Source organism: Pelobates fuscus, chromosome 10 (genome assembly GCF_036172605.1).
Source record: "Pelobates fuscus isolate aPelFus1 chromosome 10, aPelFus1.pri, whole genome shotgun sequence".
NCBI classification, from domain to species: domain Eukaryota; kingdom Metazoa; phylum Chordata; class Amphibia; order Anura; family Pelobatidae; genus Pelobates; species Pelobates fuscus.
The window spans coordinates 149,817,154-149,843,041 of record NC_086326.1 but is presented as its reverse complement, the minus strand read 5'-3'; the positions used below and the strand labels follow the sequence as shown (position 1 = coordinate 149,843,041).

General features: G+C 44.3%; 1 protein-coding gene and 1 pseudogene across 1 annotated transcript; both read left to right on the top strand.

Annotated features, from left to right (window-relative positions):
• LOC134575287 (zinc finger protein 850-like) overlaps positions 1–23,562 on the top strand; it is a 203,237-nt pseudogene extending 179,675 nt beyond the window's left edge.
• On the top strand, positions 11,365–13,174 carry LOC134575284 (zinc finger protein 82 homolog). The gene is made up of 3 exons (XM_063434548.1): positions 11,365–11,460; positions 12,373–12,499; positions 12,848–13,174. Exons 1-3 carry the CDS (start codon positions 11,437–11,439, stop codon positions 12,952–12,954), a joined length of 258 nt encoding a protein of 85 aa, XP_063290618.1. The 5' UTR covers positions 11,365–11,436; the 3' UTR covers positions 12,955–13,174.
• Positions 23,563–25,888: the final 2,326 nt, after the last annotated feature.

The window sequence follows — 25,888 nt, the reverse complement described above, 5'->3', positions numbered from 1 at the left end:
TATTTCCTATTATCTCCTCCTTATCACATTATTAACACTCTCCATATTGCTATCTTAGTGCTAATGGCTGCCTATTGCCCATACTACTAATAAGGATTAATAGGAGCTTTGCCCACATCCATCATGGCGCTGGGTGTGTCACTCCAGGCTCATTATAATAAACAATATCTCTCTATTTCCTATTATCTCCTCCTTATCACATTATTAACACTCTCCATATTGCTATCTTAGTGCTAATGGCCGCCTATTGCCCATACTACTAATAAGGATTAATAGGAGCTTTGCCCACATCCATCATGGTGCCGGGTGTGTCACTCCAGGCTCATTATAATAAACAATATCTCTCTATTTCCTATTATCTCCTCCTTATCACATTATTAACACTCTCCATATTGCTATCTTAGCGCTATGGCCGCCTATTGCCCATACTACTAATAAGGATTAATAGGAGCTGTGCCCACATCCATCATGGTGCCGGGTGTGTCACTCCAGGCTCATTATAATAAACAATATCTCTCTATTTCCTATTATCTCCTCCTTATAACATTATTAACACTCTCCATATTGCTATCTTAGCGCTAATGGCCGCCTATTGCCCATACTACTAATAAGGATTAATAGGAGCTTTGCCCACATCCATCATGGCGCCGGGTGTGTCACTCCAGGCTCATTATAATAAACAATATCTCTCTATTTCCTATTATCTCCTCCTTATCACATTATTAACACTCTCCATATTGCTATCTTAGCGCTAATGGCCGCCTATTGCCCATACTACTAATAAGGATTAATAGGAGCTTTGCCCTCATCCATCATGGCGCTGGGTGTGTCACTCCAGGCTCATTATAATAAACAATATCTCTCTATTTCCTATTATCTCCTCCATATCACATTATTAACACTCTCCATATTGCTATCTTAGCGCTAATGGCTGCCTATTGCCCATACTACTAATAAGGATTAATAGGAGCTTTGCCCACATCCATCATGGCGCCGGGTGTGTCACTCCAGGCTCATTATAATAAACAATATCTCTCTATTTCCTATTATCTCCTCCTTATCACATTGTTAACACTCTCCATATTGCTATCTTAGCGCTAATGACCGCCTATTGCCCATACTACTAATAAGGATTAATAGGAGCTTTGCCCACATCCATCATGGCGCCGGGTGTGTCACTCCAGGCTCAGTATAATAAACAATATCTCTCTATTTCCTATTATCTCCTCCTTATCACATTATTAACACTCTCCATATTGCTATCTTAGTGCTAATGGCCGCCTATTGCCCATACTACTAATAAGGATTAATAGGAGCTTTGCCCACATCCATCATGGTGCCGGGTGTGTCACTCCAGGCTCATTATAATAAACAATATCTCTCTATTTCCTATTATCTCCTCCTTATCACATTATTAACACTCTCCATATTGCTATCTTAGCGCTATGGCCGCCTATTGCCCATACTACTAATAAGGATTAATAGGAGCTGTGCCCACATCCATCATGGTGCCGGGTGTGTCACTCCAGGCTCATTATAATAAACAATATCTCTCTATTTCCTATTATCTCCTCCTTATAACATTATTAACACTCTCCATATTGCTATCTTAGCGCTAATGGCCGCCTATTGCCCATACTACTAATAAGGATTAATAGGAGCTTTGCCCACATCCATCATGGCGCCGGGTGTGTCACTCCAGGCTCATTATAATAAACAATATCTCTCTATTTCCTATTATCTCCTCCTTATCACATTATTAACACTCTCCATATTGCTATCTTAGCGCTAATGGCCGCCTATTGCCCATACTACTAATAAGGATTAATAGGAGCTTTGCCCTCATCCATCATGGCGCTGGGTGTGTCACTCCAGGCTCATTATAATAAACAATATCTCTCTATTTCCTATTATCTCCTCCATATCACATTATTAACACTCTCCATATTGCTATCTTAGCGCTAATGGCTGCCTATTGCCCATACTACTAATAAGGATTAATAGGAGCTTTGCCCACATCCATCATGGCGCCGGGTGTGTCACTCCAGGCTCATTATAATAAACAATATCTCTCTATTTCCTATTATCTCCTCCTTATCACATTGTTAACACTCTCCATATTGCTATCTTAGCGCTAATGACCGCCTATTGCCCATACTACTAATAAGGATTAATAGGAGCTTTGCCCACATCCATCATGGCGCCGGGTGTGTCACTCCAGGCTCAGTATAATAAACAATATCTCTCTATTTCCTATTATCTCCTCCTTATCACATTATTAACACTCTCCATATTGTTATCTTAGCGCTAATGGCCGCCTATTGCCCATACTACTAATAAGGATTAATAGGAGCTTTGCCCACATCCATCATGGCGGCGGTGAGGTCACTGACGTCATTTCCTGTGTGTCAGAGCTGCTCCCCAGGCGGTTTCACTGCCCTCACTGACGTCATATGTGTGCGCCGTGCAGATCGTGCTGAGCCGCTGGGAGCGGAGGGTGAGGCTCGGGGTTTCGGGGATCATTGTGTTTATTGGGGTTATTACTGGTTACAGGTCAGTGACCCCGCCCCCGGGAGCATCATGTGACCTGGTAATGCTGCCAATCATTAATCAGTGAGCAGCAGGGAGGATACAGTATCAGTAATGGAATGCTGTCACTAATCAGCTGATTAAACCAATAACCAAATCAATACATCATATATATAACATGGAGAGAGAGAGAGAGAGAGAGAGAGAGAGAGAGTAACATGGAGAGAGAGAGAGAGTAACATGGAGAGAGAGAGAGAGTAACATGGGGAGAGAGAGAGAGAGTAACATGGAGAGAGAGAGAGAGTAACATGGAGAGAGAGAGAGAGTAACATGGAGAGAGAGAGTGTAACATGGAGAGAGAGAGATCATTAATCAGTGAGCAGCAGGGAGGATACAGTATCAGTAATGGAATGCTGTCACTAATCAGCTGATTAAACCAATAACCAAATCAATACATCATATATATAACATGGAGAGAGAGAGAGTAACATGGAGAGAGAGAGAGTAACATGGAGAGAGAGAGAGAGAGAGAGAGTAACATGGGGAGAGAGAGAGAGTAACATGGAGAGAGAGAGAGAGTAACATGGGGAGAGAGAGAGTAACATGGAGAGAGAGAGAGAGAGTAACATGGAGAGAGGGTAACATGGAGAGAGAGAGAGTAACATGGAGAGAGAGAGAGAGAGAGTAACATGGAGAGAGATCATTAATCAGTGAGCAGCAGGGAGGATACAGTATCAGTAATGGAATGCTGTCACTAATCAGCTGATTAAACCAATAACCAAATCAATACATCATATATATAACATGGAGAGAGAGAGAGTAACATGGAGAGAGAGAGAGTAACATGGAGAGAGAGAGAGTAACATGGAGAGAGAGAGAGTGAGTAACATGGAGAGAGAGAGAGTGAGTAACATGGAGAGAGAGAAAGAGAGTGAGTAACATGGAGAGAGAGAGAGAGAGTAACATGGAGAGAGAGAGAGTAACATGGAGAGAGAGAGAGATCATTAATCAGTGAGCAGCAGGGAGGATACAGTATCAGTAATGGAATGCTGTCACTAATCAGCTGATTAAACCAATAACCAAATCAATACATCATATATATAACATGGGGGGAGAGAGAGAGAGAGAGAGAGAGAGTAACATGGAGAGAGAGAGAGAGAGAGTAACATGGAGAGAGAGAGAGAGAGAGTAACATGGAGAGAGAGAGAGAGTAACATGGAGAGAGAGAGAGAGAGAGAGTAACATGGAGAGAGAGAGAGTAACATGGGGGGAGAGAGAGGGAGAGAGTAACATGGAGAGAGAGATCATTAATCAGTGAGCAGCAGGGAGGATACAGTATCAGTAATGGAATGCTGTCACTAATCAGCTGATTAAATCAATAACCAAATCAATACATCATATATATAACATGGAGAGAGAGAGAGAGTAACATGGAGACAGAGAGAGTAACATGGAGAGAGAGAGTAACATGGAGAGAGAGAGTGAGAGAGAGAGTAACATGGAGAGAGAGAGAGTAACATGGAGAGAGAGAGAGTAACATGGAGAGAGAGAGAGAGTAACATGGAGAGAGAGAGAGAGAAACATGGAGAGAGAGAGAGAGAGTGTAACATGGAGAGAGAGAGAGTAACATGGAGAGAGAGAGAGAGAGAGTAACATGGAGAGAGAGAGAGAGTGAGTAACATGGAGAGAGAGAGAGTAACATGGAGAGAGGGAGAGAGTAATATGGAGAGAGAGAGAGAGAGTGAGTGTAACATGGAGAGAGAGAGAGATCATTAATCAGTGAGCAGTAGGGAGGATACAGTATCAGTAATGGAATGCTGTCACTAATCAGCTGATTAAACCAATAACCAAATCAATACATCATATATATGACATGGGGGGAGAGAGAGAGAGAGAGAGTAACATGGAGAGAGAGAGAGATCATTAATCAGTGAGCAGCAGGGAGGACACAGTATCAGTAATGTAATGCTGTCACTAATCAGCTGATTAAACCAATAACCAAATCAATACATCATATATATAACATGGGGGGAGAGAGAGAGTAACATGGAGAGAGAGAGAGAGTGAGTAACATGGAGAGAGAGAGAGTGAGTAACATGGAGAGAGAGAAAGAGAGTGAGTAACATGGAGAGAGAGAGAGAGAGTGAGTAACATGGAGAGAGAGAGAGAGAGAGAGAGAGAGTAACATGGAGAGAGAGAGAGATCATTAATCAGTGAGCAGCAGGGAGGATACAGTATCAGTAATGGAATGCTGTCACTAATCAGCTGATTAAACCAATAACCAAATCAATACATCATATATATAACATGGGGAGAGAGAGAGAGAGTAACATGGAGAGAGAGAGTGTAACATGGAGAGAGAGAGAGAGAGAGTAACATGGGGAGAGAGAGAGAGAGAGTAACATGGGGAGAGAGAGAGTAACATGGAGAGAGAGAGAGAGGGTAACATGGAGAGAGAGAGAGTAACATGGAGAGAGGGTAACATGGAGAGAGAGAGAGTAACATGGAGAGAGAGAGAGAGTAACATGGAGAGAGATCATTAATCAGTGAGCAGCAGGGAGGATACAGTATCAGTAATGGAATGCTGTCACTAATCAGCTGATTAAACCAATAACCAAATCAATACATCATATATATAACATGGAGAGAGAGAGAGTAACATGGAGAGAGAGAGAGTAACATGGAGAGAGAGAGAGTGAGTAACATGGAGAGAGAGAGAGTGAGTAACATGGAGAGAGAGAAAGAGAGTGAGTAACATGGAGAGAGAGAAAGAGAGTGAGTAACATGGAGAGAGAGAGAGAGAGTAACATGGAGAGAGAGAGAGTAACATGGAGAGAGAGAGAGATCATTAATCAGTGAGCAGCAGGGAGGATACAGTATCAGTAATGGAATGCTGTCACTAATCAGCTGATTAAACCAATAACCAAATCAATACATCATATATATAACATGGGGGGAGAGAGAGAGAGAGAGAGAGTAACATGGAGAGAGAGAGAGAGTAACATGGAGAGAGAGAGAGAGTAACATGGAGAGAGAGAGAGAGAGAGTAACATGGAGAGAGAGAGAGAGAGAGTAACATGGAGAGAGAGAGAGAGAGAGAGAGAGAGTAACATGGAGAGAGAGAGAGTAACATGGGGGGAGAGAGAGGGAGAGAGTAACATGGAGAGAGAGATCATTAATCAGTGAGCAGCAGGGAGGATACAGTATCAGTAATGGAATGCTGTCACTAATCAGCTGATTAAATCAATAACCAAATCAATACATCATATATATAACATGGAGAGAGAGAGAGAGTAACATGGAGACAGAGAGAGTAACATGGAGAGAGAGAGTAACATGGAGAGAGAGAGTGAGAGAGAGAGTAACATGGAGAGAGAGAGTGAGAGAGAGAGTAACATGGAGAGAGAGAGAGAGTAACATGGAGAGAGAGAGAGAGTAACATGGAGAGAGAGAGAGAGAAACATGGAGAGAGAGAGAGAGAGTGTAACATGGAGAGAGAGAGAGTAACATGGAGAGAGAGAGAGAGAGAGTAACATGGAGAGAGAGAGAGTAACATGGAGAGAGGGAGAGAGTAATATGGAGAGAGAGAGAGAGAGTGAGTGTAACATGGAGAGAGAGAGTAACATGGAGAGAGAGAGAGAGATCATTAATCAGTGAGCAGCAGGGAGGATACAGTATCAGTAATGGAATGCTGTCACTAATCAGCTGATTAAACCAATAACCAAATCAATACATCATATATATGACATGGGGGGAGAGAGAGAGAGAGAGAGTAACATGGAGAGAGAGAGAGATCATTAATCAGTGAGCAGCAGGGAGGACACAGTATCAGTAATGTAATGCTGTCACTAATCAGCTGATTAAACCAATAACCAAATCAATACATCATATATATAACATGGGGGGAGAGAGAGAGTAACATGGAGAGAGAGAGAGAGTGAGTAACATGGAGAGAGAGAGAGAGTGAGTAACATGGAGAGAGAGAAAGAGAGTGAGTAACATGGAGAGAGAGAGAGTGAGTAACATGGAGAGAGAGAGAGAGAGAGAGAGTAACATGGAGAGAGAGAGAGATCATTAATCAGTGAGCAGCAGGGAGGATACAGTATCAGTAATGGAATGCTGTCACTAATCAGCTGATTAAACCAATAACCAAATCAATACATCATATATATAACATGGGGGGAGAGAGAGAGAGAGAGTAACATGGAGAGAGAGAGAGAGAGATAATTAATCAGTGAGCAGCAGGGAGGACACAGTATCAGTAATGTAATGCTGTCACTAATCAGCTGATTAAACCAATAACCAAATCAATACATCATATATATAACATGGAGAGAGAGAGAGAGAGAGTAACATGGAGAGAGAGAGAGAGTGAGTAACATGGAGAGAGAGAGAGAGAGAGAGTGTAACATGGAGAGAGAGAGAGTGTAACATGGAGAGAGAGAGAGTGAGTAACATGGAGAGAGAGAGAGAGAGTAACATGGAGAGAGAGAGAGATCATTAATCAGTGAGCAGCAGGGAGGATACAGTATCAGTAATGGAATGCTGTCACTGATCAGCTAATTAAATCAATAACCAAATCAATACATGGTATATATAACATGGAGAGAGAGAGAGTAACATGGAGAGAGAGAGAGAGTGAGTAACATGGGGAGAGAGAGAGAGAGAGAGTAACATGGAGAGAGAGAGAGAGAGTGTAACATGGAGAGAGAGAGAGTAACATGGAGAGAGAGAGAGAGATCATTAATCAGTGAGCAGCAGGGAGGATACAGTATCAGTAATGGAATGCTGTCACTAATCAGCTGATTAAACCAATAACCAAATCAATACATCATATATATAACATGGAGAGAGAGAGAGAGAGTAACATGGAGAGAGAGAGAGTGAGTAACATGGAGAGAGAGAGTGAGTAACATGGAGAGAGAGAGAGTGTAACATGGAGAGAGAGAGAGTGTGTAACATGGAGAGAGAGAGAGTGTGTAACATGGAGAGAGAGAGTGTGTAACATGGAGAGAGAGAGAGTGTAACATGGAGAGAGAGAGAGAGAGTGTAACATGGAGAGAGAGAGAGAGAGTGTAACATGGAGAGAGAGAGAGTGTAACATGGAGAGAGAGAGAGAGAGTGTAACATGGAGAGAGAGTGTAACATGGAGAGAGAGAGAGTGTAACATGGAGAGAGAGAGAGAGAGTGTAACATGGAGAGAGAGTGTAACATGGAGAGAGAGAGAGAGAGAGTGTAACATGGAGAGAGAGAGAGAGAGTGTAACATGGAGAGAGAGAGAGAGTGTAACATGGAGAGAGAGAGAGAGAGTGTAACATGGAGAGAGAGAGAGAGAGTGTAACATGGAGAGAGAGAGAGAGAGTGTAACATGGAGAGAGAGTGTAACATGGAGAGAGAGAGAGAGAGAGAGTGTGTAACATGGAGAGAGAGAGAGAGAGTGTAACATGGAGAGAGAGAGAGTGTAACATGGAGAGAGAGAGAGTGTAACATGGAGAGAGAGAGAGAGAGAGTGTAACATGGAGAGAGAGAGAGTGTAACATGGAGAGAGAGAGAGTGTAACATGGAGAGAGAGAGAGTGTAACATGGAGAGAGAGAGAGAGTGTAACATGGAGAGAGAGAGAGTGAGTGTAACATGGAGAGAGAGAGAGTGAGTGTAACATGGAGAGAGAGAGAGAGTGTGTAACATGGAGAGAGAGAGAGAGAGTGTAACATGGAAAGAGAGAGAGAGTGTAACATGGAGAGAGAGAGAGTGTAACATGGAGAGAGAGAGAGAGAGTGTAACATGGAGAGAGAGAGAGAGAGTGTAACATGGAGAGAGAGAGAGAGAGTGTAACATGGAGAGAGAGAGAGAGAGTGTAACATGGAGAGAGAGAGAGAGAGAGTGTAACATGGAGAGAGAGTGTAACATGGAGAGAGAGAGAGTGTAACATGGAGAGAGAGAGAGAGTGTAACATGGAGAGAGAGAGAGAGAGTGTAACATGGAGAGAGAGAGAGAGAGTGTAACATGGAGAGAGAGAGAGAGAGTGTAACATGGAGAGAGAGAGAGAGTGTAACATGGAGAGAGAGTGTAACATGGAGAGAGAGTGTAACATGGAGAGAGAGAGAGAGTGTAACATGGAGAGAGAGAGAGAGAGTGTAACATGGGGAGAGAGAGAGAGAGAGTGTAACATGGAGAGAGAGAGAGTGTAACATGGAGAGAGAGAGAGTGTAACATGGAGAGAGAGAGAGTGTGTAACATGGAGGGAGAGAGAGAGAGTGTAACATGGAGGGAGAGAGAGAGTGTAACATGGAGGGAGAGAGAGAGAGTGTAACATGGAGGGAGAGAGAGAGTAACATGGAGAGAGAGAGAGAGTAACATGGAGAGAGAGAGTAACATGGAGAGAGAGAGAGAGTGTAACATGGAGAGAGAGAGAGAGTGTGTAACATGGAGAGAGAGAGAGAGTGTGTAACATGGAGAGAGAGAGAGTAACATGGAGAGAGAGATCAGTAATCAGTGAGCAGCAGGGAGGATACAGTATCAGTAATGGAATGCTGTCAGTAATCAGCTGATTAAACCAATAACCAAATCAATACATCATGTATATAACATGGAGAGAGAGAGAGTAACATGGAGGGAGAGAGAGAGAGAGAGTAACATGGAGGGAGAGAGAGAGAGAGTAACATGGAGAGAGAGAGTAACATGGAGAGAGAGAGTAACATGGAGAGAGAGAGAGAGTAACATGGAGAGAGAGTAACATGGAGAGAGTGTAACATCATTAATCAGTGAGCAGCAGGGAGGATACAGTATCAGTAATGGAATGCTGTCACTAATCAGCTGATTAAATCAATAACCAAATCAATACATCATATATATAACATGGAGAGAGAGAGAGAGAGAGTAACATAGAGAGAGAGAGAGTAACATGGAGAGAGAGAGAGAGAGTAACATGGAGAGAGAGAGAGAGTAACATGGAGAGAGAGAGAGAGTAACATGGAGAGAGAGAGAGAGTAACATGGAGAGAGAGAGAGTAACATGGAGAGAGAGAGTAACATGGAGAGAGAGAGTAACATGGAGAGAGAGAGTAACATGGAGAGAGAGAGTAACATGGAGAGTGAGAGAGAAACATGGAGAGAGAGAGTAACATGGAGACATAGAGAGTAACATGGAGAGAGAGAGAGTAACATGGAGAGAGAGAGTGTAACATGGAGAGAGAGAGATCATTAATCAGTGAGCAGCAGGGAGGATACAGTATCAGTAATGTAATGCTGTCACTAATCAGCTGATTAAATCAATAACCAAATCAATACATCATATCTATAACATTTAGAGAGAGAGAGAGTAACATGGAGAGACAGATCATTAATCAGTGAGCAGCAGGGAGGATACAGTATCAGTAATGTAATGCTATCACTAATCAGCTGATTAAATCAATAACCAAATTAATACATCATATATATAACATGGAGAGAGAGAGAGTAACATGGAGAGAGAGAGAGGGGGTAACATGGAGAGAGAGATGGGTGTGTAACGATCACTTGGCACCCGCGACTGGGTACCTCCGTTGAAGGATGCTCCTAGCGCTTCCTGAAGGGCTTCCAGCACTTCAGCTGACACCATAACCACCGTAGACTCCTTCCGAGAGCAAGACAGCAACAAGCTCTTAAAAGAGCTTAGCAGTTATTAGCTAAGGGAGTATGCAGAGCATAGCTGTTGCGGTCGCCGGCCCGCCGCTTGACACGGCCGTGCCCGACCGGCACAGCCTCGCCGACAGCACGAGCTTACCTGCTCGTCGGCGAGCCGGCAACCACTCCCCCAGTTCTTCCGGGCGTCACGCCCAAATCAAAGATGGCGCTGACCGCGTGGTCGCGTCCATCTCTAGCTACGCCCCCAAAAATTATACTAACGTGTGCGTGGCGTCACGACGTGAACGCACACGCACGTTTTGGTGTCAGAGGTCGCCCTCTGACCAATCAGAGCATAGAGAGGGATATTTAAATCCCTAACTCACCCCAGTACCTTGCCCTGTCGTGGTTTCCTGTTCCTGGTTTCCTGAGAGTGCTTTATCTTTGTATTCACCTTTCTATTTTATCTGTCCATTTATCACAAGGTAGAGGGAACACCTTGTTGGTGAACTGCTGCTCACCCTTGAGAAGAGAGCGCTTATTACCCTTTTGCACTTTATCTTTGTGAATCTGATTTCCTGGTATCTTGATCTTGGCTCTTCCCTGGTTATTCTGAATTCTGGTTTCCCTGACTTGGCTTGTGTAAACGGTATTGTGTATTTTCTGGCTTCCTTGACCTCGGATTCTCTGTCTCTAGCGCATTAGTCCGGCCATCTAAGGTCCGGTTTACGCTCTGTCCTTGTAATTTCCCGCAGCCAGTGATGGCTGTAGGGGGTAAAAGGCTATTAATATGAAGAATCGTATTGACTCGCAGGATCCTCCATAGACCTCAGTGCTGTACTCTTGAGCATGCGCAAGAGCTCAGTGTTGAAGTCGACAGTTGAAGCACCAGGAGCTGAAGAAGATTGGATGGAAGAGGATTGAGGTGTCTGCGAGGGACAGGTTTAGGTATGTAAAAACCTACCTTACCTTGCCCCCGATGGTTACAGAACCCCCAGTAGGTGATGTTACTGTTGGGGGTCTTTGCAAATTAAACAGAAGTAGCTTTTAAAATGGGGGGGAAAAAAACCTCAAAAACAAAATATTTACACTCATTTCATGATGGAGAATACCTGACCGCTATATTTATATCCAGTAGGTTCATTCCTTTGATTTATGTCCCTCACACTGGGACCAAACAAGGTTGCCAATCTCTGCCGGCATTGGAGTCCATTGTTTGGAGAAAGCAAGTCATCCAGTGACCCCTGGAAAAAATAACCTAGAAGAAGGTGCAGGTGATTGAGAGATCTGGATCAAGTCTCAGAGATGGACTACCAGCTGAACAGACCGGTAAGGGATATATTCACAAAATACACTACTATTGTTTTATCCTATCTTCCTGTCTTTGTGATAGGGAAGTATAACTCAAGGATATGGTAGAGGGAGAGAAAGATATTTATTATATCTATATGAGGTGGTGAATTACAATATGAGAATATCAAGCTCAATTAATTTTTTGGATAAATATTTCAAATGATCTCAATCTGTTAGAAAATCTTTTTTAATTATTTATCTACAGAATCCACCATTGAAGTCTATGGTAATTTTCATTTGAAAAGATTATCTGAAACTATTAAAGGGATACTCCAGGCACCCAGACCACTTCTGCCCATTGGAGTGGTCTGGGTGCCAACTTCAACTGCCCTTAACCCTGCAACTGTAATTATTGCAGTTTCTTATAAACTGCAATAATTACCTTGCAGGGTTACGTCCTCCCCTAGTGGCTGTCTACTAGACAGCCACCAGAGGAAACTTCCTGGTCTCTAGCACAGATTATCTGTGCTAGAGCGTCGCTGGACTTCCTCACTCTGTGTGAGGACCTCCAGCGTCGCTCAATTCCCCATAGGAAAGCATTGAAAATCGTTTGCCGCGCATGCGCATTAGGTCTCCTCGGCCGGTGGGCGGGATCAATCTCGCCCACCGGCCGACGGAGGCAGAAGGTGGAGCGGCGGGGGAGGAGCAGGCAGCGACGTGGGACATGTCGCTGCCTCAGGTAAGTCACTGAAGCGGTTTTCACCCCTTCAGCAACTGGGGAGTGGGAGGTGGGAGGGAGAGGGACCCTCCAGTGCCAGGAAAACAGATTGCTTTCCTGGCACTGGAGATTCACTTTAAAGGCTATAGTTTGTAGTAGTTATAGTTAATGTCTGGCCAATTAATCCTGTTGTAGGTTGATGATCTGTAACAATGACATTTCTCATTTAGGATCAGTGTGAGTTTGAGGAAGTGGCCGTTTACTTCTCCGAGGAGGAGTGGGACTATTTAAATTATGAAGAGAAGGAGCTTTACCGGGATGTGATGATGGAGAATTACCAGACCCTCAGCTCTCTGGGTAAGAAAACGTCACCCTATTTAGAGGAAATCTTTCTCATAAGAACATATTCATATCTGGGACAAATTGACATTTCTTCACATATGTTCCTAACTCATCGTAATCATAATTTTTATTTATTTATTTATTATTGCCATTTATATAGCGCCAACAGATTCCGTAGCGCTTTACAATATTATGAGAGGGGGATTTAACTATAAATAGGACAGTTACAAATAAACTTACAGGAACAATAGGTTGAAGAGGACCCTGCTCAAACGAGCTTACATTCTATAGGATATAATAAATGTGTATCGCTTGGAAGATCTTTAAGTTCTAATTGTTAATAATGTGTCCCGTTAAATACAGGAAGGATTCACATGACGCCTTTGATTATATCAGCGATTGAGCGAGGGGAAGAGCCGTATGTCAGGAGCCACCTGCAGGATAGTCTTTTGAATACTGGCCCAGGTTAGTAATAAACATGTAGGTGGTATTAGGCTCCTTTCTGGGTCAGAGATCTTGGCTTTTCTTTTTTCCAGGCTTCTCTACCTTCCTGATCTCTGCAGGGGAACTGAATTATTGTGAAACTCTCCATACAGCTCAGTGTGGTGAGAGTTTGCAGTGTTTAGTTACTCATTATGCCCCAGACAGACTCTGTTGTGCTTTGTTCCCAGGTTAAAGGGAGAGACTGTTCATTGCAGCTGCTGTGATTTGACAATATTGTTTAGTTCTCGACTATCTGGTATTGCTTTGTTTGAAATGTGAGATCCAGGAGAAAAGTTAGGAGACCGTTTCTTTTTAAACTAACAAATTTTAATTTTCAATGAGAAAAATGCAATTCTTAAAGGGACAGTAAAGTCACCAAAACCACTGCTGCTGACAAATCCCATGCACAAGGGTGAAATCTTTAGTCGACTTTTTGCCTTGGGTTTTGTTGTGCCCTGGTTTAGTTATTTAATTTTTCCTTCTTCCTGCTACTCTGTGGCATCATACACCCTGTTCCAAATTATTATGCAAATGATATTTTTCTCATTTACCTAAATAATTGATGTAAATAACAGTCAGCATAATTCTCATGTTATCAACTATTAAGAGCACAATTCAAATTTTATTCAACATCCCTCCTAATGATAACAGTATTTTTTTTAACCCCTTAAGGATCAAACTTCTGGAATTAAAGGGAATCATGACATGTCACAATGTCATGTGTCCTTAAGGGGTTAAACAAAAAAACGTACAATGCACTGTTCCAAATTATTACGCACAGTAAGTTTCAACACTTTATAGGTTGTAAAAAACTGAAAATTGTCATTTGTTGTGTTTGCAGCATATTTACTGAAATCAAAAGCTATTTCAATCAATCCCGAAGTCCTCCAAACGTAATGTGGTGGCCCATCCGAGTGTCGCCGCCAAGGGTTTCCTTTCCCTCAGTCGTTCTAGATCCCAAAGTATGTTTTAGTATTTATAGCAGTGTAGCAGATTGACCCAAGCACTAGCCGAGACTTAGGTATACTAGGCGTAGTGTTGGGCATTCGCTTTTGTCTGAAATTCGGACGGGAATTTAGGCTATTTGTTCATTCGTCAGAATGACAAATTAACAAATAGAAATGAAAAAGAATGAACGAAAATCGAATTTCAATTTGGCCTTTGTTCGTTCGTTTAGTTTATTGAAGCTGTGGGTGGGGACCATAAGTGGCATGGATCGGATCAGAATTCCATTAATTTGTCTACAGGAATAGTGAAAGGAGGCATTGCGAGAACAGGGAAGAGGGTGAGTATTGTGGGAAAATGTCTTTGACCCACAGGACATGGTGCTGACTGAAGCTCCTCATTTAGTCAAAGAAGGTCAAGTGTAGGAAATATACATAAGACAAAGTAGATAAGAACAGAGAAGAGGAAACAATTTCCATCTTTCCCATTTACTGCACCAACGCATATTATACACCATTTTTGTTAAGGATTAAAAAGGCTTTAATTTGAAGTGACAAATACCTACAGTATCTCACACAAGTGAGTACACCCCTCACATTTTTTGTAAATATTTTATTATATCTTTTCATGTGAGAACACTGGAGAAATGACACTCTGCTACAATGTAAAGTATTCCGTGTACAGCCTGTATAACAGGGTAAATGTGCTGTGCCCTTAAAATAACTCAACACACAGCCATTAATGTCTAAACCAGGCATAGGCAACCTTCGGCACTCCAGATGTTTTGGACTTCACCTCCCATGATGCTTTGTCAGCATTATAGGTGTAAAAGCACTATGGGGGATGTAGTCCACAACATCTGGAGTGCCGAAGGTTGCCTACCCCTGGTCTAAACCATTGGCAACAAAAGTGAGTACTTTGCTCACTATGGAGATTTAAATCCCGACTGAAAGATCTGCATGCCGATCTCACTCTGTATGCAGCTCACCTGTCAGTTTGGGGTCCCTAAAAATGGCCCCAGCTGACAGAGGAGACACAGTTATCTATTGATACCTGGGTTTCCTGGTGTGAGCAGGGATTTAACCTTGTTTACACCGCATTGTAACAATGGGGATTTAAATCTCTGATTGCTGCTCACGTTGAGCTCTGCAAACCGAGCATAGATCAGTCTGGGACCACTTATTCTGGCTTGAGTTGATAGAAAGGACACCCAGCTATCAAAAGATACCTGGGGTTCCATGGTACCAGCAGGGATTTAATTTAACTCTTGCCGGTACTTTTACTGCACGATGGTCTATGCCAGGGCCGGACTGTGAAAAAAATGAGGCCCGGGCATTTTTCAATCAGAGCGGCCCCCTAAGAAGGGGGCGGGGCCAGAGAGGGTGTGTTTTGTCATCACTGATGACAAGCACACCCCCTCTCAAAGTGAGCATGTTGGTTCAATGCGCAGAGCCCCGCTGAAGAGCTCTGGCATTAGAAAAAGGCCCTGGATTTGTTCTGCACAGCGCAAGCAAATTTAATAACATGCTTGCGCTGTGTTTGCTTTTAAATTGTTTCTGGTGTCTCCACAAGTGGGATACCAGAGGACAAAAGGGCCAGGAAAGTGCATGGTGCATATGTTTGGAGCCTGCTTGTGGGATTGTGTAAATAGGTCAATTTCATTTGTGTTTGTGGTGTAATGTGTGGCTAGGGGCTGTAGAGAGTGTGTGTATAGGGGGCATAGTGTTATAGGGGATGTAGCGAGTGTGTGCATACAGGCTGTAGTGTGTGTGTATAGGTGACGTAGTGTGTGTAGGGGTTGTAGAGAGGGTGTGTTTAGAGAATGTTGTATGTGTTTGCTGACAAGGAATGTAGTATTTGTGTAGGTGGTGCAGTGTGTGTGTGTGTGTAGGAGATCTACTGTGTAAAGGACCCAGAGTGTGTATAGGAGATTGTGTGTAGAGGATTAAGAGTGCATATAGGGTAAGGGATCTAGCGTGTATCTGGAGCGCAATGTGTGTAGTCGTGCAGTGTGAGGGGTGCTGTAGTGTGTGTGTGTGTATATATATATATATATATATATATATATATAAATATAGAAAAAATCCCATGCACTCACGCTTAATGATTCCTCATGTGCCGGGTGCCAGAGCCTGGACTCCAAAGATACAAAGAAATGGCAAATAGTAGCTGCCCACCGGTCTTTTTAAAATCCAAATGTTTTATTAAATCATATTAAAATCTGTGACCAACGTTTCAGTCCCCGCTCGGGACTTTCCTCAGGGTCAGACAAAATGATAAGACAACACACATTGCAATGTATGTGAATATATAGCTATAACAATAATTAAAAGTGACTCACCCAGGTGCATGGTGTCCACGGCGTTTCCGCCGTGTATACTTCCGGGTGTGCGCATTGGGTGTCTGCCCAGCTCCGCCCCTTTTCCTGTACGTGTTGGAGTGACTGCAAGTCAATAGAGCGGTGCGGCATATCAACCGCGCCTAAAGCGTCGGCTATGCTTCTGGGTGTGCGCGAGCACTTATCCCGAAGCTCCGCCCTCAAATATGCACGTGATACGTGCCGTCATAGATGCCGGCTAGGGAGGCGTTGCTAGGCAACATGATGCGTACAATTCGCTTGTTGTGTGTTAAAAAACACCATGTTTGAGTTGATAAAGAAAGTGCATAAATGTATATATGTGTATATATATATATATATATATATAAAAAAAAAAAAATTTCGAAAGGTGCTGCACTCACTGTTTGCTCCAATTGAATGCCCGGTGCTTATTCGGCAGAAATATAGAAGATATAATTGACAGCACTCCAAGGACTTCTTCATAAAAAATAACTTTTATTGTTCCAAAATAAAATATCAACGTTTCAGTCTAGCGATTCTAGACTTTCATCAGGACATATTACACATACATACAGCTCTTCCTTATGTACCCACACTAAGCAATCAATACACTCACCCCTCCTGGGTCTGGACCTCCCCTCAGAGCATCCCGGATGATTTTTCGCGCCGAAAATGTCGGGCGCTTTCTGATGACGTCATCGTGCGTCTTTACGCATGCGTCATGACGCTTGGGTCATGACGCTCGCGTTACTGCGCATGTGTCATTTCTGGAGCCAGTCGTTTACACTGGGTTACCATGGGGACCAGATACCAACAAACGACTAAAGGCATAAGTTACACTCAAACCTCAAACTACTCCATAGATTCTGACAATTCATATCTATGTTACTTACTGCATTCAAATTAAAAACAAATTTATACTAATGGCCAGAGATTTAAACAGTCCAAGCCTAATGTTTCCAAACCAGATTTGCTTAAAGGGACTGTGGCATATATTATGACTATTGGACCGCATAAATTGAACAGAGCTGTCCCAGTTAACTGCTCAAAACCAACCAACTCCTTTCTTAAGTCCACCTAAACGTCCTATCTGCAGTACATATCCCGTTCCACTCTATAGCCACAATATATTGCAAATTTACATATTTACATATTTACAGAATCACAGATTTCCAAGTTTCATATTTCATATAACCACATAAATCTCGGCTAGTCATGCCTATTGTCTTAGTCTCCAGGGATCACCATTCCATATGCTGATCAAGAATCCTAACAGATATGTCAGTTGGAAACTATAATTAAGCCTCCATCAAGTTACTCATGTGTCTGAAATACGAACCCCGGGGTTACACTTAATAAATGAAAAAACCTTAGGGTCATCCTATATCAAGCAACCGTAGAAGAACAACGCCTTTCTATCTAGACGGTGAAACCCAGAGCCATTCCCTCTGATGCATTCTGTATTACAACATACATTTCCTACGTGGACCTACATCTTCTAGGAACAAACTCATATTCAAGGGTATATCAAAATAAGGGTACCATGCATGTGGTTCTCAGTCACCCAACCAAGACCATCTACATTTTCTGTGTACGGTCAATGGGTCCTTCATCGATAGCTTGCGGGACTCACCACATTAGACCCCCAACACATGTTTTACTCGTCCATCATCGGGGTGTTACTCAGTCGGCCTGTCCCCAAGGGTGGGCCTATGGGTATGATAGCCCCCCATCTGGAGTCAGTGCAAAACTGTCTAAACTCAGATATCTGTGGAGACCACCAGGTTGGTCAGAGAAAGACTGATAGCGAGTATTTCTCATTAAGACCTTTGGGTGTAGTTGTTTCCAAAGTCCTAATCCAATATATTTCTCTCTGTAGGAGCATCTTCTTTCTATCGCCTCCTCGTCTTGGTGGTGGTACTTGGTCAATCGCCATCAATTTAAGGGTTGTGAGGGCATGTCCAGCTTCCAAGAAATGTTTAGCCACGGGCAGTTCGGAGCCATTGTCCCGGTATGCTACCCTGATGCTTGACCGGTGGTTTCTAATGCGTTCCCTCAAAGGCAGGTCCGTTTTGCCAACATAGGCCAATCCGCACGGGCATGTCAATTTGTAAATGACAAAGTCACTGGTACATGTGAGGCGATGTCTGATGGTATACTGTCTCCCCGTTAGAGGGTGTGAGAACGAGCGACCGGGGACCATGTGTCCGCAAGTGACACATCCCAAACAGCGATAGCAACCCAAATTACTAGTCACTTTTTTGGTCTCATAGCAGTGGCGGGGATCCGTTCTGACCAAGAGATCTCTGAGGCTCTTATTCCTCTTATAGCTCATCAACGGTGGAGCTGAGAAGATATTCGGAAGTGTGGTATCGTTCCTAACTGCCCGCCAGTTGGCATTCACCGATCTCTTCAGTGCTGGGGATGCTGTATTAAAAACGGTCGGAAACACCAAGCGTTGGCTTTTGGTGTCCGGTGTGGTCTCCGTCTGATTGCATCTCTGCAGGGCACTGTTTAAAGTTGTTACCTTGTATCCCCGTTCCAGGAACTTATTCCACATCGTCTGAATTTGTTCTTGAGCTCTATTGATATCTGAGTTGTTTCTGTATACCTGCAGAAATTGCGAATAAGGCAATGATGCCTTAAGCGGATTGGGATGAAAACTGTTGGCATGGAGGAGTGTATTCCGATCGGTCGATTTAGTGAATAAGGTGTATGCTATTTTATTATTGTCTTCAATGCTAGCATTGATGAAAGTCCTGATGAAAGTCTAGAATCGCTAGACTGAAACGTTGATATTTTATTTTGGAACAATAAAAGTTATTTTTTATGAAGAAGTCCTTGGAGTGCTGTCAATTCTATCTTCTATATATATATATATTTGGACGTATTGTATGTGTGTGGGGCGCAGTGTGTGTATGTAAAAGGGGTGCTGTGTGTGAGGGTGTTTTTATCTGCCGTCACATTCTAGGTTTCTAATTTTCTTTGTCTGTTAACTCACTGAGGGTTATTTTATATATTATATATATATATATGTGTATGTGTGCTGTATATGTGTGGGAGTGTGCTGTGTGTTTGAGCGAGGGTGCTGTCTGTCTGGGGGTGCTCTGTGTGTGTTTGGGTGCTGTGTGTGTCTCGGGGTGCGCTGTGTGTCTCGGGGTGCGCTGTGTGTCTCGGGGTGCGCTGTGTGTCTCGGGGTGCGCTGTGTGTCTCGGGGTGCGCTGTGTGTCTCGGGGTGCGCTGTGTGTCTCGGGGAGCGCTGTGTGTCTCGGGGTGCGCTGTGTGTCTCTGGGTGCGCTGTGTGTCTCGGGGTGCGCTGTGTGTGTCTAGGGGTGCGCTGTGTGTGTCTAGGGGTGCGCTGTGTGTGTCTAGGGGTGCGCTGTGTGTGTCTAGGGGTGCGCTGTGTGTGTCTGGGTGCGCTGTGTGTCTGGGGTTGCTGTGTGTCTGGGGTTGCTGTGTGTGTTTGGGTGCTGTGTGTGTCTGAGGGTGCTGTGTGTGTCTGGGGGATGCTGTGTGTGTCTGGGGGTGCTGTGTGTGTCTGGGGGTGCTGTGTGTGTCTGGGTGCTGTGTGTGTCTGGGAGGGTGCTGTGTGTGTCTGAGGGTGCTGTGTGTTGGGGGGTGCTGTGTGTGTCTGGGTGCTGTGTGTGTTTGGGTGCTGTGTGTGTCTGGGGGTGCTGTGTGTGTCTGGGGGTGCTGTGTATGTCTGGGGGTGCTGTGTGTGTCTGGGGGTGCTGTGTGTGTCTGGGGGTGCTGTGTGTGTCTGGTTGCTGTGTGTGTCTGGGGGTGCTGTGTGTGTCTGGGGGTGCTGTGTGTGTCTGGGGGTGCTGTGTGTGTCTGGGAGGGTGCTGTGTGTGTCTGGGAGGGTGCTGTGTGTGTCTGGGAGGGTGCTGTGTGTGTCTGGGAGGGTGCTGTGTGTGTCTGGGAGGGTGCTGTGTGTGTCTGGGAGGGTGCTGTGTGTGTCTGGGAGGGTGCTGTGTGTGTCTGAGGGTGCTGTGTGTTGGGGGGTGCTGTGTGTGTTTGGGGGGGGTGCTGTGTGTGTCTGGGTGCTGTGTGTGTCTGGGTGCTGTGTGTGTCTGGTTGCTGTGTGTGTTTGGGTGCTGTGTGTGTCTGGGGGTGCTGTGTGTGTCTGGGGGTGCTGTCTGTGTCTGGGGGTGCTGTCTGTGTCTGGGGGTGCTGTGTGTGTCTGGGGGTGCTGTGTGTGTCTGGGGGTGCTGTGTGTGTCTGGGGGTGCTGTGTGTGTCTGGGGGTGCTGTGTGTGTCTGGGGGTGCTGTGTGTATGGGGGTGCTGTGTGTATGGGGGTGCTGTGTGTATGGGGGTGCTGTGTGTATGGGGGTGCTGTCTGTGTCTGGGGGTGCTGTGTGTGTCTGGGGGTGCTGTGTGTGTCTGGGGGGGTGCTGTGTGTGTCTGGGGGGGTGCTGTGTGTGTCTGGGGGGGTGCTGTGTGTGTCTGGGGGGTGCTGTGTGTGTCTGGGGGGGTGCTGTGTGTGTCTGGGGGGGTGCTGTGTGTGTCTGGGTGCTGTGTGTGTCTGGGGGGGGGTCCTCTCTCCTGCCTCCCTCCCTCACACCCCAGCTGGCGGCCGCCTGTAATTGCCTGTGGGCCGGTGATGGAGATCTTTGATCTCCCTCACCGGCCCATGGAGACGCAAAGCAGGGCTGGCGCTCGGGTAGCGCTGGCCCTGCAGGGGCTGGCAGGGGAGATCCTGTGATCTCCCTGCCGGCCTCGGCCCCACGGCCATCGCCGCCCACCGTGCATTTGCCCGGTATGCCCGATGGCCAGTCCGGACCTGGTCTATGCTGTCATTGTGCTTTAAAACCATACACTGCATAGACCATCATGTGGTCCTTAAGTAGTTATGGTCCTTTGCAATCACCGTGATGCTTTATAGTCAAATGTCTGATCTTTCATGAAAATATTTTGGTGTAAAAATAATTTCTAGTGACAGATTTTCTTTAACTCCAAGTACATTACATTTCTTGCAGGTGGTTCCAACAGCAGAAGTTATCCTGATGGACAGGACAAGAACAAAAGTGCACTAAGGAATACTGTGCAAAAATATTGTAATAAAAGGACCACGGAATTAATTCCTCAAAAGTCAAATAATCGCTCAGAACTCTGTACATCTTCAAGTGAGATAGTAAACAGAAACCCAAAACATTTCCCATGTTCTGAATGGTGGAAATGTTTTCGTTGTTCAGAATTTGTTGTCCACACAGGAGAAATGCCATTCTCTTCTTTTCCATGTAACTCCTATCTTGCAAAACCAAGAACTCACACGGGAAAGAAAGCATTCTCATGTCCTGATGGTGGCAAAAGCTACAGCCAAAACTCAAATCTTACTATACATCGAAGAACTCACTCAGGAGAGAGACCGTACTTATGTTCTATGTGTGAGAAATGTTTTGTCTATAAATCAGAACTTGTGCAACATCAGAAAACTCACACAGGAGAGAAACCTTTCTCATGTTCTGAATGTGGGAAATGTTCTGTCAGTAAATCAGCTCTTGTGAAACATCAGAGAACTCACACAGGAGAGAAACCTTTCTCATGTCCTGATTGTGGCAAAAGCTACAGCCACAACTCAAGTCTTACTAAACATCGAAGAACTCACTCAGGAGAGAGACCGTACTTATGTTCTATGTGTGAGAAATGTTTTGTCAATAAATCAGAACTTGTGAGACATCGGAGTACTCATACAGGAGAGAAGCCTTTCTCATGTTCTGAATGTGGGAAATGCTTTAGCTGGCACTCAAGCCTTGTTATGCATAATAGAACTCACACAGGAGAAAAGCCTTTCTCATGTTCTGAATGTGGGAAATGCTTTAGCCGGCACACACACCTTGTTATGCATAATAGAACTCACACAGGAGAAAAGCCTTTCTCATGTTCTGAATGTGGGAAAAGGTTTGTCAGTAAATCAGATCTTATGAAACATCAGAGAACTCATACAGGTGAAAAGCCTTTCTCGTGTTCTGAATGTGGGAAAAGGTGTGTCAGTAAATCGCATCTTGTGAATCATCAGAGAACTCACACAGGAGAGATGCCTTTTCCGTGTTCTGAATGTGGGAAATGCTATAGCCAGCGCTCACACCTTCTTGTGCATAAAATAACCCATACAGGTGAAAAACCTTTCTCATGTCCTGATTGTGGCAAAAGCTACAGCCACAACTCAAGTCTTACTATACATCGAAGAACTCACTCAGGAGAGAGACCGTACTTATGTTCTATGTGTGAGAAATGTTTTGTCAATAAATCAGCTCTTGTGAAACATCAGAGAACTCACACAGGAGAGAAACCTTTCTCATGTTCTGAATGTGGGAAATGCTTTAGCCGGCGCACACACCTTGTTATGCATAATAGAACTCACACAGGAGAAAAGCCTTTCTCGTGTTCTGAATGTGGGAAAAGGTTTGTCAGTAAATCATATCTTATGAACCATCACAGAACTCACACAGGGGAAAACCCTTTTTTGTGTTCTGAATGTGGGAAATGCTTTAGCCACAACTCAAGTCTTACTATACATCGAAGAACTCACTCAGGAGAGAGACCCTTCTTATGTTCTATGTGTGAAAAATGTTTTGTCACTAAACCAGAACTTGTGAAACATGAGAGAACTCACACAGGAGAGAAACCTTTCTCATGTTCTGAATGTGGGAAATGCTTTAGCCAGCACTCAAACCTTGTTATGCATAATAGAACTCACACAGGAGAAAAGCCTTTCTCATGTTCTGAATGTGGGAAAAGGTTTGTCAGTAAATCAGAACTTATGAAACATCAGAGAACTCACACAGGAGAGAAGCCTTTCTCGTGTTCTGAATGTGGGAAACAGTTTAGCAGTCACTCACATCTTGTTAGACATCACAGAACTCACACAGGAGAAAAGCCTTTTTCGTGTTCTGAATATGGGAAACATTTTCCCTGAAAAGCAGAGCTTGTGATTCTTCAGAGAACTCACACAGGAGAGAAAGCATTCTCATGTTATGATTGTGGGAAAAGTTATCCCAGTAAATCCGAACTTGTAACACATCAGATAAGTCACACAGGAGAAAAATCTTTTTCATGTTCTTAATGTGGGGAATATTTTAACCAGCATGCACATTTTGAAGCCACCAGAGAACTCTCATTAAAGAGAAGCATTGTGTTGTTCTGAATATAGGGAATGGTATAGTCAACTCCAAGGTTTTATGAAGCAGCAATGGAATAACATGAGAAGATCTGTATTGTGACTGTGAAACATACTAAAACTGTGATTCAAATTGTATTTACTACCCATCATTCCACTAAAGCAAAGCTTTTTCATGTTAAACTATAAATAATACCTCCTATCCTTTTTTTAAAGGTACCTTATTTACGGTTAAGAATATATTTAGAATTGATTCTTATTCTCTGAGGTATATCAGTTGTAAATGTTGTCTTTGTTTGTATATGCTGATTGTAAAATTAAAAAATCTTGGGAACTGAGGTGCGTACAGCAACTGCCTTTTAGCACTTTTGTGTTTCTTCCTTATTTTATCACCTACAGCAATATCTTTAGCATACTAATAGGTTTAATTAACTAGCAGTTATAGAAACACTATAGTGGCCAAAACAACTACAGTTTAATGTAGCTTGTAACGGATCCACTGGCACCCCGACTTGGTACCTCCGTTAATGGATGCTCCTAGTGCTTCCTGAGGACTCCAAGCACTCTGGCAGACACCACAATCACCGAATCCGAGAAACCTTTTAAATTCTCCCAAGCATATGAATGCTGTAGACCATTGAATAGGAACCATACGAGTAGGCTTGTACTCCTAGCAGTCAACTGGAACAGCATGCAATAAATCCTTCCCCCCAATAATGAGACGACACATCACTTTGAGGGTAAAACAGGAACTCTGGACTGGCTCATCCAGCCTGGCTTTTATTTCCAACTCACACATACAGGCCACACCCAGGGGGAGGCATAAAAGAACCAATGTCATAGATGTTACCTCCCACACATCCCCTCCCCTTAGTGTGACACATAATCCCATTATGCATACAGTGTAAAATATACTTTTACACAACTTTCATAACTTTAAAACCATACATCACATTCACATAAAAATACATATCCACAATCAATCCATTCAGGGGAACAACATATTAAAAAATGGCATGGATCCGACCAGGGGTTCAAAAGTTACTAAAAGTATCTTTTGTTCCTTTCTGGCAGAAAAACATCCCCACAATGCACCCTGGTTTCCTCCCTTCTGCCCTGGAGTTAATTGGAGAAGTAATCCAATTACCCAGGACTAAAGGCAGACTCCATTAACCACATGGTTGCAAAACAACATAAAACACTTTAAAATACATAAAGTCACATTTACACATAACACACAGACATTTCACCTATCCCCAGATAGCTGGGATCTGCACGCACAAAACTACCGAATAGCGCGCAGATCCTACTCACACAGTACAATTGCCATGGAGCTAAAGTCTTTCCCATAGTCTTTCATTATATGAATAGGCTCCATGGTATGGCTATCTGGGGTATCACATTCCCATAAAGTCTGGTCCATAGTCCAAAGGCAAGAGGCGGGCAATCAGCCCCCTCCAAGGACACGTGGCGAGGTCGGTTTCGCCACATAGCTCTTCCAGTGTCTATAGCCCGTCCCCGCTGGCATTTTAATGTAAGCGCTGCCTTTTTAGAGTAAAGGCAGTATTTGCATTACTGCCTAGGAACACATCTAGTGACTGTCACTCAGATGGCCTACATCCCCGAAATCAGTTCCCCAACGTTGCTTGGTTTGATCCGGTGAATTCAAACTTCACGCCCAAACCAAGCAACAGCCAATCCGCTGAAGGGCGTGAAACCAGTTTGCGCTAATCAGCGTCCAGGTAGGGGAGGAGTTTTGCCGCCAAATCAGAAGAAAGAGCGCAAAACTTGATTGCACCAATTCACGCCAATCAACGCTCAGGGAGGAAAGGGGTTTCACCATCTAATCAGAAGAAAGGGTGCAAAACCCAGTTTGAACGAGTGCTCATGTTCTGATTGGTCGCCGGCTCCTTGCAGCGAAAAATCAGCGCTCCCTTGTGGTCGACCAACCAAGAGAGTGCCGTGAACCTAGTTTGAATGGGCGCTCGTTCTCCCATTAGTTGGCACAGACTTCCACACAGCCACTGGGGCCCGGTGGCCGTGAGACTGACTCCCAGCGCCAGGGATCCCTGTTGGCGCTCGTCCCTCTCTCGTGTGGACATCCCCACACTGGCATCCACCATGAGCCTAGCCTTGTAGCTCCCAGGTAGAGATGTAAAGAGTGTTTAAAGTTCCGTTGGGAGCAGGTAGGACGATCCCCGATATGGGGATTGAAGACAGTGCGCGCAGGCCGGTTTGGGATGCGAATGCTCCCCTTGGTGGGCGTTTTTTGATATGAACTGGTGGACACCCAGGAGAAGCACGCTGTAATAAATCACCTGGAACTCCGACTGGGCACCTCCGTTGACAGACGCTTCCTAGCTGATGCCGCATAACCATAAGCACTGCACCGGACACCACATCCACCGCAGACTCCACAACTGCCGTAGCTTAACTGGAGTCGCGCCGTCTTCCTTCCACCCTGGATCAGCCTCTGTCCTCCAGGACCGTGTGGGAAAGGCCTCTCCTCCTTAAAAG

What these genes read in the sequence shown, in the direction of transcription:
- LOC134575284 (XM_063434548.1), top strand. Translation starts at nt 11,437, where the DNA reads ATGGACTACCAGCTGAACAGACCG. An exon ending in ACTACCAGCTGAACAGACCG is followed by an intron (nt 11,461 to 12,372) that starts GTAAGGGATATA and finishes TTTCTCATTTAG; the next exon opens with GATCAGTGTGAGTTTGAGGA. An exon ending in CCAGACCCTCAGCTCTCTGG is followed by an intron (nt 12,500 to 12,847) that starts GTAAGAAAACGT and finishes CGTTAAATACAG; the next exon opens with GAAGGATTCACATGACGCCT.